Source organism: Tetrao urogallus, assembly GCF_951394365.1.
Source record: "Tetrao urogallus genome assembly, chromosome: 4".
Classification (NCBI taxonomy): Eukaryota; Metazoa; Chordata; class Aves; order Galliformes; family Phasianidae; genus Tetrao; species Tetrao urogallus.
Genome location: NC_136817.1, coordinates 2,668,476 through 2,680,707, shown reverse-complemented (window position 1 = coordinate 2,680,707; position 12,232 = coordinate 2,668,476). Strand labels below are relative to the sequence as shown.

At 40.7% G+C, this 12,232-nt stretch overlaps 2 protein-coding genes across 2 annotated transcripts in view; one reads left to right on the top strand and one right to left on the bottom strand.

Moving 5' to 3' along the window:
- Nucleotides 1–66: 66 nt before the first annotated feature.
- On the top strand, nt 67–1,529 carry LOC306945818 (renal cancer differentiation gene 1 protein; the record flags this gene model as incomplete). The annotated part of the gene is made up of 2 exons (XM_079534642.1): nt 67–177; nt 1,374–1,529. 2 exons carry the CDS (start codon nt 67–69, stop codon nt 1,527–1,529), a joined length of 267 nt encoding a protein of 88 aa, XP_079390768.1.
- Nucleotides 1,530–4,077: 2,548 nt separating this feature from the next.
- Nucleotides 4,078–12,232, bottom strand: part of RXFP1 (relaxin family peptide receptor 1) — a gene marked incomplete at both ends in the record, with an annotated part of 45,307 nt that continues 37,152 nt past the window's right edge. Inside the window, 7 exons of the mRNA XM_079534208.1 lie at nt 4,078–4,379; nt 5,190–5,408; nt 5,869–6,279; nt 8,247–8,476; nt 8,683–8,754; nt 10,565–10,636; nt 12,028–12,099. Of these exons, the coding sequence (XP_079390334.1) occupies nt 4,078–4,379; nt 5,190–5,408; nt 5,869–6,279; nt 8,247–8,476; nt 8,683–8,754; nt 10,565–10,636; nt 12,028–12,099 (1,378 nt within the window). The remainder of the gene's footprint in view (nt 4,380–5,189; nt 5,409–5,868; nt 6,280–8,246; nt 8,477–8,682; nt 8,755–10,564; nt 10,637–12,027; nt 12,100–12,232) is intronic.

The following is a 12,232-nucleotide window of genomic DNA, read 5'->3' as shown; positions in this document are numbered from 1 at the left end:
CGCTCCCGGCATGCCGCGCGGCTCTCGCGAGACAGGACGGGATCGGAGCTCTGTGCGGCGCGGGCTATGGCGGAGGCTTCGCTCAGCAGCGGGCCTCGGCGGGCCCGCAGCGGCAGTGAAGGAGCGGCGCCGGCCGGAGCCCTGCAGCTGGAGGAGGTGGAGATGCAGATCGGCGACGTGAGTGCACGCCGAGTGGGCGGGAGGGGGTCCGCATGGACGCGTCTTTCTATCAATCTATCTACCTCATACTATTCTTCTGGGGAAACTGGCTGCCCGTGGCCTGCACAGGTGCACCTTTCTTTAGCTAAGGAACTGGCTGAGGGCCGTGCCCAACGGGAAGTGGTGAATGGAGTGAAGTCCAGCTGGCGACCCGTTACAAGTGGTGTCCTCCAGGGGTCGGTGCTGGGGCCCATCTTGTTTAATATCTTTATTGATGATCTAGATGAGGGCATCGAGTGCACCCTCATAAGTTTGCAGATGACACCAAGTTGGGAGGTGGTGTGGATCTGCCTGAGGGTAGGGCGGCCCTTCAGAGGGATCTGGATAAGCTGGATCGCTGGGCTGTGAATGGGATGAGGTTCAACAAGGCCAAGTGCCAGGTCTTCCACTTTGGCCACAATAACCCCATGCAGTGCTATAGGCTTGGGGATGAGCGGCTGAATGACTGTGAGGAGGAAAGAGACCTGGGGGTGTTGGCTGATGCTCAGCTGAACAGGAGCCAGCAGTGTGCCCGGGTGGCCAAGAGGGCCAGCGGCATGTTGGCCTGCATTAGAAATGGTGTGGCCAGCAGGAGCAGGGAGGTGATCATCCCCTGTACTCAGCTCTGGTGAGGCTGCACCTCGAGTACTGTGTTCAGTTTTGAGCCCCTCACTGCAAGAAAGACATTGAGGCCCTGGAGCGTGTGCAGAGAAGGGCAAGGAAACTGGTGAGGGGTCTGGAGCACAAGTCTTATGAGGAGCAGCTGAGGAAGCTGGGATTATTCAGTCTGGAGAAGAGGAGCTCAGGGGAGACCTCACTGCACTCTACAACTTCCTGAAGGGAGGTTGGGATAAAGAGGGGTTTGGCCTCTTCTCCCAGGCGACAAACAGGACCCGGGGAAGTGGATGCAAATTGTATCAGAGGAGGTTTAGATTAGAAATGAGGAAGAACTTTTTCTCTCAGATGGTGGTCAGGCACTGGAATGGCTGTCAGGGAGGTGGTGGAATCACCATCCCTGACAGTGTTCAAGAGGCGTCTGGATGAGGACCTATGAAATATATTGTAGTGCTTGTGGTAGCAGTGGGGATGGGAGGACAGTTGGACTAGATCATCTTTGCAAGTCGTTTCCAACCTTGTGATTCTATGATTCTATCTGTCTGTCTGCCCGCCCTCAGGCCGCCTTCTCGCTGAGCCGCGTCCTGCAGGCCACAAGCGCCGTGTCGGCACAGGTGGAGGCGCTGGCGGCTCGCTGCTCGGAGAACGCGCGCTGCCTGCGGACGTGGCGGGACCTGCTGAAGGAGGGCTACGACTCCCTGAAGCCCAGCGAGTGAGCTGCTGTGGGACCGAGCCGTACGGGCGTCTGTTTTGCGTGCATGAATTGCAGTCGTGTGAAAATAACGTTGCGACTTTGGACTTCCTCAGAAGCTCAGGTGATCTCAGGTTCGTGCTGAAGTAACGCGCACAGAGTTACCCTGCTCCCTGTGCTTTGCGGCCTTTTGAACACTCCTCGTTGCTGGATGTCTTTGTGAGAACTTCCACAGCCTCCAGCCTTCCCGTGCCTGTGCTCTTTCATTATGGAAAGGATGGGATCGTGTGGCAGGTTGTGGCTTATTTACAAGCTTTAGGTAACCCCCCTGTCCCAGACGTTATTATTTTATTGTGGTATATTTCTGTGAGGTTGCATTTTTGTTTTATGAGAAGTTTTAGTACTGTCAACAATTCTACACTATTTTCCGTTGCAATAAAGTGCCTTATGGTGGTCCACATCAGCAGTGTTTACTGTTAGGATGAATTGTTGTGAAGCACAAGGAAAAGCTTCCATCGGTTAGGACAGAACCTGTGAAATGGACTCTCCCATCTTGGGGAAGAACTTTTTTTGTACTTGATGCTGTTTTTATGTCTTGCCTTAAGCAGTTACTAGTTCATTAGCTTGGTGCTGTTACCAGGGCCTTTGGATCTGGAAGATCACTGTTATGTAATAAATATCTGTACCGAAACTCCTGTGCCTTTACCACAGCTGCAAATGCTAAAATACAAGGGGAAGCTGCAGGAGAATGTAGCTATACCCTGGATCAGCCACATTTTCCCTGGTAAAGCTATTTTAAAGAGAAGCTGTAGTTTTGTAATCAAAGCAATAAAGTTCTTACAACAAATTTTGAACTGATGGATATTCTTGGATTACTCATAGAAATGAAGATGACATTGAGTGCATTTAGAATCAACTTAAAAATAGGAATATTGATAAGGACAGACATCCTATTGAAAGCAGGGGAGCAGCTTTCTGAACGAGCCTTAGATTGCACAAGCCCTGGTGAATTGAGTTCTGAGTGGCTGGGTTAAAGGTGATCTACATTGCAGGATTCCTCTTAGTTGTTGTTTTTGTTTGTTTGTTTTCCCAGTAACTCAAAGTGCTGCCAAATAACTTGGAACAGAAGTCATTTTGTTCAATGGACAATCTTTTATTTTGATTGAACGTACAGTAGATGCTTAACTTTTGATTTCAAGATAATCCAAAGTTCTGTAAACAGCTGAAGTGTGAGTCACACTATTTTTAATTCTACTTCTTACGTTATTAAGAAGTTAAGTGCAAACACCAGAAGTATCTTTAAACTTCATTTTAAAAAGCTTCAAATCACCAATACAAAAGAATTTATTTTACCTTCTTGGGCTTCCAAGCCATTGGGCTGGGAATATGGTACTAAAAGAACAAAAGAAATCACAGTAATTCTTAAGGGAAAAGATCTTAGGTGTGTGTATGCAAAAGAACTGCCTCTACATCTATCCTTAACACCTTTTTTTGGGGGTGCAGAGGTTTGTTTCAGCTTGATGACATTATTGTGCTGTTCTATTACAAGGAGGAAAAACGCAGCCCAAAAAGTGCCGAACTGTGGTGTTCCTAAAATTTTTTTAGCCATATTGCATCCGTTCAGGTATACAAGGAGACTGAATGTATATGTGATGAAGCTTACTAAGACTGACAGTCATCTTTTTGGCACCCTCCTGTTATTCAATATGCAGAGATAGATAAAGGCTGAAACCTGTTGAAGTGTGTAAGCTGTTGGGAGCTATTTAGTGTAGCTCATAATGAAATGGTGAGGAGAAGAACAGTGTCAAGATATTGGGGTGCTCAGTTTGGTCTTCCTAGCTCTTCCAAAAGGAGAAATTTCCTCTAGTTAACAGCTGGAGGACACAGAGTTGAGAAACACATTTAAAAAAGATATTCTGATTCTGCTTGAATTACAACAGTTGTATGGGTGAAATGATTGACAAAAGGAATAACGTTTCCACCTGTTCGACCTTGACAAATATAATAAAGTCATCTAATTATGAAATGAAAATATTTTCTTACTGCTATTCCCAAAAGCTTTTAAGAGCTGTATGCAGTCTAAAAAGTCTACCACTCAGAAATCTTGAGAGGAGTATGATTTTGAAGATGAAACCAGTCAACTCTGAAAAATAAAAGAGCTGTTGAAATGGGTATTTTTTTTTAACTATAAAAAGTTTATTGAAAATAGCCTTTTTTCCCCCAAAGATAGATGATTTTGAAATGCTGTGATTTCAGTATGAGATGTTTTAAATATCACTTCATTTTTTTTTTTTTTCCCCCACAATCCTGGCTTGCTGGAGGAAAAAAAAGAAAGAAGAGATTGACTTCTCATTCTGAACTAGAATGAGTTGTCAAAATAGCAGGAACTGTTGCAAGGTGGAAATAACACTTGATATATTGGTTCTACCTGCAAGCAGCCACACTGTGCTTCTTCCTGCTTTGAGTTCTGGTGTGCAGGAGCCCAGGCGTCATACCTCCCTTGCTTGACATCGTTGTTGCAAAGCAGCAACTCCACAGGCGTGCAGACATCGCTGTCAAGATTCCAAACGTATTTACGTGTAGGAATTTAGTCTTGTTGACTGTGTAGTGATAGAGGCATCAGAGGAGTCTGTACAAAGCACAGCGTTAGTTAGCTTTGGTGTGATTTCGTGCATTGGCCACATCTCTACCCAAATGAAGGACGGACCGTAAGCTTTCTCACTGCCTTTGCCCCTTTTGGATCTTCTTTGTCTGTAGTTGTACCAGAACTGGTGAATCATTTCTTTGAAGGGTCGTGTAGTCAAAGTGTAGAGAAGAGGATTCAGAGCACTATTTATGGGCAAGATAAAAATCACTACCCAAGATGTTATGGTACCTAGGGGAGAGAAAAAGAAAGGAAGCTGTAGTAGGCATTATAGCGTTTCTACCCATTAATTAACATGAGCCCTTGATGCTTATGAAACAGAGCTTCCTGCTTAGAGGGGTGGCTGCACACTTCCAGCTTGGCTTCATATCACAGGTTGTTTCTTCCCACTATTATTTTTGCACTACCCTTTGCTCTTGTATCTTCTCTATTCTTTGCTTCCTGTCACTGCCTGTGATCTATATTCCCTATTCCTCAGTATTATTCATTATAAGTCCCCCCACAAAGCTTTTAAAGTTTCTAATCTTTTACTGGTTTTACATGGGAATGTATTTTTAGCATAAAGAAGGTTAGCTTGATTTTACATAACTTAGTGCTTGAAGTGTCAGTTTGCACTAGAAAGTTTCATTTCAGGGTAAGAATTATACTGTTAAATTGAGATATGAAATTTTGTGTTGGCTTGAGCCCTAGTTAGGCAACAGAATCTCCAAAAGCCAGAAGATGAAAGACCATTCCAGTGCAAGCTTGGTTTACAAAATCATCTGATATATTTTATAGATATTCTATTGGGACAGACTTCAAAGATTTGATTTTTTGTTGTTATGTCCAAATTAAACGTGACTAACCTTGTAGATGATAGTAATATAATCCAGTGCAGTAATAAAGCAAAGTATAATTCATTATATTGTGTGTTCATCTATGAAGATAAATAAGCATATAGTTCATTACAGTAATATAATTCAATGCATTCAATTCTTTGTTCTTCTAAATGAGAAACTATCTTCATGCACAGCCAAAACAGCAGCAAGGGGAAGAACATACCTGGTATTTCTACTTGCAGTAAAGAAAGGAGTTTCAAAATAAAAATGGGTATCCAACAAAGTGCGTCAGTAAATACAATGAAGAAAAAACGTTTGGCCAGTGTCATCTCTTTTTTGATATGATTCTGAATCTCAGTAGCCATAATGGCTGTTTTGTGAACACTGTAGAACATACTTCCATAGGAAAAGACAATGATGAGAAAAGCTGCCAAGTTTACACCTGTTGAAAAGGCTTTAATTAGTTACTTCTTAAAAGCAGAACGGCAGTTCCACATCACTTGTTTGCAAGTTGGATAATAAAGAAAAATCCTTGCTCTAAACTGCCAATCCCATAAAATTAAACAGTCTTCTCTCAAACATGGACTCTCTACTCCAGTAATCACATCATCATCACCTGACAAATGTTTGCTATTGGAGCCAAACAGCGCAGCTCTTCTCTTTACTTCCCTGGCAAAAATCTATTCCTTCAGGAACTCAATGATTCTACCTTCTTTCCAACTTCTGAGCCCTTCATACATCTTAAGATACTTAAGTATCGATCTAATATAACAATATAGATTGGAAAAGGTCTGTATGAAAAATGAATATCCCAACAAAGCTGTCAAATCTGTTTGAAAATCAGGACCGTTATTGTATATAAGGAAGGCTCTAATCATGTATCAGGAAAAAAGGCAACTTACCTAAAAAAATGACAACAGAATAAATCTGACTTCCTGAACTTTCTGGTTGCTCTGAGTGAAGAGGGAAACAGACGCCATTGGTGCCATAGTAGTTCCTGAAAAATTCCTTATTGCTCAGTGGAATAAAAGCAACAACAAACCCAATTATCCAGATAAGAATTAAAATGGAAATTGTCCTGCATTTTCTGGGCTTCAAACACCTAAAAGGATAAACTATGCAGATGTATTTCTCCAAAGTCAGGTAAGTCAACAGTAAGACTGACACCTCTGTAGACAGAATAGCCAGCGATCCCACCAATTGACAATGAATACTGTCCATCCACAACTGAGCGTGCTTGTTGTATTCTCCACGATATTTAAGATCAAAAGCTCCAATCACAAATAAATATATTCCCATCAGACAGTCAGCACCTGTGGGCATAGTGCTCAACATCATTATTTACACATCTGAATTTCCCGTTCTCTTTGTGTATATGTCTGTTGAAAAACAGACATGCACACGTTAGTACACATTTTTAAGCCAGCTAATACACAGTTATAAAACCAGTGTTAGAGTTGGAATGATACCGCGAGTTGTAGCAAAGGCCACATAATTCAGCTCTGTTACTCCTTTTTGTCAGCTTTTGTTTGAGCTAATAATCTATGTTTCACAGTTGTTTTCAGACTTATATATTGAATCCTGAATAAAATTGGTTTTCAAGCTGAAAAAGCATACTTCAATTTATAGAAATATGCTTTCAACCCTTTTCTTGGGTTGGATGAAAAGTTTAGTTTTAATTCGTCAATTTAATTCGTTCCATTTAAGTTTAGTTTAGATTTGTCCATCTTACAATAATTCAAAACTGATGTGCACAAGCTTCTACTAAGACTTGAAAGCAGTCAGCAAACACAATCAACAGTGCTCTTCCTCCTGATTAGCTTAGCAGGGAAAGGCAGAAGGTAGAGGGAAGCTCCTGTGCATGCCTAGGGTAATGCTAGAGGGATTGCTCTGACATTTGTTGAGCTCCTTTTGGAGCACCAGAGTGAGTGAGCTTGTATTGTAGATCTCTCAGGATGCGCTCACCATTCCTCACGTGCTCAATAATGATGGCAGGGTAAAAATAATTATTAAATTCTACCATTTGCTTCACGTTTTCAACTCTAGTGCAGCAAGAGAAACAATGAGCCTTGATTGCTTATATTGAAAGATCATGACACCTCTTCTTACTCCTATTATATTTTATATGGACTTACCAAGAAAAGGCTCAGTAACAAATATTTCTGCAATGCTAACACTACAAATTGAAGAGCTGTCAACACAGAGCTGAAGGTGTCTCGTGTACACGCACACATACATGCTTATGTATAGTCTCAGTGACTAGAAGTTTTGCATGGTGCTCAGATTTTTCTAATGGTTAAGCAATAACAATTTGAGAATCACTGACATGCAGTATATAGAAATGCTGCCATTTTATACCCTGCTGACAATTACATTTAAAAATGCAACTAATACCACTTGTGAAATATTTAAGTTTAGATGGATTTGTACTGAGATGGGCTATTAGGAATGGTAACAGATTCCCATGCAATTGTTTAGATTCTTTAGCCTGGAGGCGGCTCAGGGGAGACCTCACTGCACTCTACAACTCTACAAAGGGAGGTTGTGATGAGGAGGGCTTGGGCCTCTTCTCCCAGGCAACAAACAGGACCCGAGGGAACGGCCACAAGTTGTACCAGAGGAGGTTTAGGTTGGACATGAGGAAGAACTTTATCTCTCAGAAGGTGGTGAGGCATGGAATGGCTGCACAGGGAGGTGGTGGAGTCGCCGTCCCTGGCAGTGTTCAAGAGGAGTCTGGATGAGGAGCTGCGAGAGCTGGGTTAGTGCTTGTGGTAGCAGCGGTGATGGGAGGGCGGTTGGGCTGGATGATCTTGTAGGTCTTTCCCAACCTTGTGATTCTATGATTCATTAAGAGGAAATTGTTCACCCAGGGGGTGGTGAGGCCCTGGCACAGCTGCCCACATTGCTGCGGGTGCCCCATTCCTGGAAGAACTCAAGATCAGGCTGCATGGGACCCTGGGCAGCTGAGCTGGTGGAGGGTAACCAGCCCACAGCAGGGGTTGAGACTGGGTGGGCTTTGAGGTCCCTTCCAACCTTCCAATGTCTACAGCACTAAAATCATGAAACCTTTGCAGTCTATCAACAGTTTGTTGTTACAGAACAAAGGTAGCATCCAACAAGACTTCCTGGTGGGGAAGATATGGCATTTTGTATTGCCGTTCACACGAGCATGAGGGTTCAGTAAATCTAATGCTGGAAATGTGTCACCATTTTGTAATAACAAATACTGTACACACTATGAGCAGATTAAAACAATATTCTACTTTCATGCAATACTCACAGCAGAGAGACATTATTGAGATGCCGTGGAGCTTATTTTCCGATCTGATGTAAGGCCTCATACAGATAACAAAAATATTTCCAAAGCAAGTGATGGCAGATACAACCCAGACAAACACTCTCTGTATAATGCTAGCTAAAAGATTCTCCAGGGATGAAATCCCATCAGTATTAGGCTTACAGCTGCGCACATGAGGGGCATATCCACAGTACTGGAACTTCTTGAAATATCTGGTCGTGAGAAAGAAAGACAGAAAATAGATGGCTCTATCTTTGTAGCCAGAATACAAAACCTCTTTGGTAAATATTCAGGAAACATATCTCAAAAGAAGATAAATGAATTTTAAATTACTTAATAACCGTTTTTTCTTATTCAGTAATCTGCAAACTGTGAAATTACAACCAAAGAAAACAAGCTGGAATGATGATCTACTTACATGTGGGAAAGGTTTCTAAGTGGAATGAACATTCTTCTCTGGATGTTTGCAATTTCAATGCCCTCCAAGCTGCTGTAAACAATATATTCTCAATGAAATGCAGTAGAAACTCAGTGGCAGAAAGACAAATTGGGTGAGCATTTATACTGTATTCATATGATGAAACTGTGCATTCGTGTTATGAAATTAGAGATGAACTTAATTGTGTCTACTCCATCATTCTTCTGGAACTTGAATAGAAACCCTAAATAAAAGCTAAAGTGGAACAAAATGAATCACACTTAATTTTACTAAACTTGCTATTTTTCCAGTATCTCAAAGAAGGCAGTTTTGGTGCTCTCAGCAGTGCCATCAATGATTGCCCTTCTCAAGTGTTGCTCTACCAACTCTTTCACCATCCCTGGAAAAATCATAACTCGTTCCAGCAGTAATATTTTAAATTTCTGCCTTTCATCCCAAATATTGCTTTTCTAGGCAAACACATCACAGCAGGAATGCAGGATTTTATTGTGTCGAGAGCAGCAGGAAGCTGGTACACAGAATTCTGCATATTAGGGAAAACGTTGGACTTCTGGTGACAAATACATAGGATTTCTTATTTGATTTTTTAAAATATATTTTAATACTCCTACAGTAGTAGACCAATAAAGTGTAACTGTGCAGGTTGCTCTTTCAGAACTTCAGTTTCTGTATTCTAGTCTAAAATAATTAGATGTGTAACTTGCGAAAACCTTTGGTTTTCCTTGCGTGGAACCTTGTTTGAATCCACTTTTAAATACCCTGAGTGCAAAATACTTGTGAGTTCTGGGTATATTTAGGCAAAAGAGGGTAAAAGTACCAATCTTAATGGTTTTTAGTTTTGGAAAATTCTGCTATGAGACAAGAATAAATCCCCAAATATAGAAACCTGTAAATTTTAGTTAAGCCCTGAAATTAATCCTGGGCTTGATTTCCCTAGCTATACCTACTATTTTAAGCTGGGAAAGAGGGAATGGATATTCTACAGACTGAGGGCTGAGACATACTGTTTCATGTAGATCTGTCTCAAGGTTCATCGGCTTTCCTAACTTGAAACATGGAAGGTCCTGAGCACTGAGTTGCACGAGTTCTTTGAGTGTTAAATAATGAATGAAGGACATGCTGTAACTTGAAAAAAACAAAGAGGTAGCTTATAATTCTTTTCTGTGCTCAGATACTTGTTTTTCCTGTAACTTGTACAGACCTACTCCCTACATCACACAGTCTTTCCAAGCTGGCAGAATTCGCGTTAGAGCTGCTGTGTTAGCCAAGATACAAAATTTTCCTCTCAACTCCCTAAAAAAAGACTTGTAAAATCCCACCCCCTCTGACAAGACGGCCGAACCATGATTGCTTTGTGGGTTTTTTTGTTTTGTTTTGTTTTTTGAATGGTGTTAGTAGTAGATTCTGTAAGAGGTGAAACAGTTCCCCAGTCCAACCTGTACGTACATCAATTTCCTTTTGAATTCCTGCCTTTACTGATTCTAATGTTGTCTACCCATGGCATTCAATAGCCCCTACTGAGCTTCACGTAACTCTTAACCCTATGGACAAGTTGTTCAAGATCAAAGCTGGGTTCCATTAAACTTGCTCTTTAACACTTGAAAAGACAACATCCTTTGTGAAGTGGAACTCACGATTTCTTTTCATTTGATGAATATCCAGTAAGAACCTCGTATTTAAATGAAGGTATATTGGAATATTGCTAGTAGTTACTTTCCAGGCTGAAATTTTTGAATAGCTACAGTCTGGTTCAAAGGAAATTTCTTTTAAAACATGTTTTGTATTATGAACTTCGGAAGAAAATGTGCTTTATCACAAATAAACATAGCTAAGTGTTTGAATAGAAAAACTTGATACTTACAGGGATTTGAGTTTGGTTAGAAAATCAAACTGGTCCATTTGTATTCTCTTGATTGGATTGTAAGAAAGGTTCCTGTAAATACAACAGAGAGTTAAAGTAACATCATACATCTTCTTTACAGCCTCTTCAAAGATAAAGTAAAACTACTTTTCAGCCCTCTAGGAAGGACCTGCTCTCTTGGCAGTTGTGAATATAAGTAACATCATTTCTGTAGCGTTATTCAGCTTGGTAAATACCCTTCCAATGGAAAGAGTAGCCAGATGCTTCATACTATGCTACTGCCACATACATTCACATGCACATCTGCATCCCCCAACCTGACGCTTGAAGGTTTTGAGTAAGTGAAAGAATGTAGTTGAACTGCACACATTTAGAAACAAAGTTTAGTTTGGTACTTGATAAAATCCATCACTTCTAATGATTTCTGTGAATACAGATAGAGATAGTTCTAATTTCTTCTCCCTATAACTCTTCCTTATGTTTTTGTTTAGATAAGGTAAATTTAACATGAAAGCTCAGTATCTGCAGCTGGCTACACTTGATTATCCCAAGAGTTGTGACTGATCCCAAGAGTGCTGGAAAAGCAGAAAAATAAGGTATTGCACATGCTGGGTCCTGGCTAGAAACAGAGATCTGTGTCTGGCAAGGGTAAGAACAGGGACTTTGCACAGGTGGGTTAACCTCCAGTAAAAACTTGCTCATGGCAATGAACAAAAAAAGAAAGAAAAAAAAATAATCAATGCTTTCTCAAAAGGTACATTGGGTTTACACAGCTATTGAGTGCACTGGGGAGTCTTGCTGCCTCTCCGTACTGTCTTCCTAGTTTAAAATCAATGTGGGATTAAATGTGCTGGCCTGAGCTCTGTGGAGAGATCTTCAGTTTTCTGACATAATCTTGCAGATTATGTAAGAAAGACTGGGACTTTTCAGCACTTAAGAATTTTTCCATGCACGTTATGGAAAAGAAAGAATGCCTTTTTTGTTTGTTTGTTTCATAACGTCTTACACTTTCTTGGATCTCTTTTACAAGAGGAAAGCACTTGCTAACAATGCTATCCAGTTCTTACCCTTTTAATTTTTAGAGCCAAATCATAACATCACGTTAAAACTCCCATCAAAACGATAAAGTTCTCCTAATATAGCTAGCATAGGTCATTTTGCATACACTAGCAAGATCTGGAAAAAAATAGAATTTGAATTTGCTCTCTTTTTGGATATGAAAATGACATATTTTACAAAATTGTTCAGGGCAAAATGACAAACGTAAAATTAAAGGTAAATGACAAACATAAAATTAAAGGTAAATGACATGTGAAATTGCTTTTGAGTCAAGTGTTTTTTAGGCAAAGCTTATACAGAGATGCTCTTTTTTTCCTGGCATTCATGAATGAAAGCATATCATATGAGTAATGTACAGTCTAATAATAATAATAATAATAATAATAATAATAATGAATCCTTACAGTTGTGAAAGCTCCTTTAGATCCTTAAACACATATGCTGGAAGTGATTCAATCTCATTGCTAGCCAAGTCCCTGCAGAAGCAGCCATAGGTGAGACATAGTAAGTTCTCAGAGGTTCAACAATTCTGCTGAAGAGTTTTGTAATTTCAAGACACACAGTTTCATTCTATTTGACAAATATTTCATACTAGATAGATTTTACAAC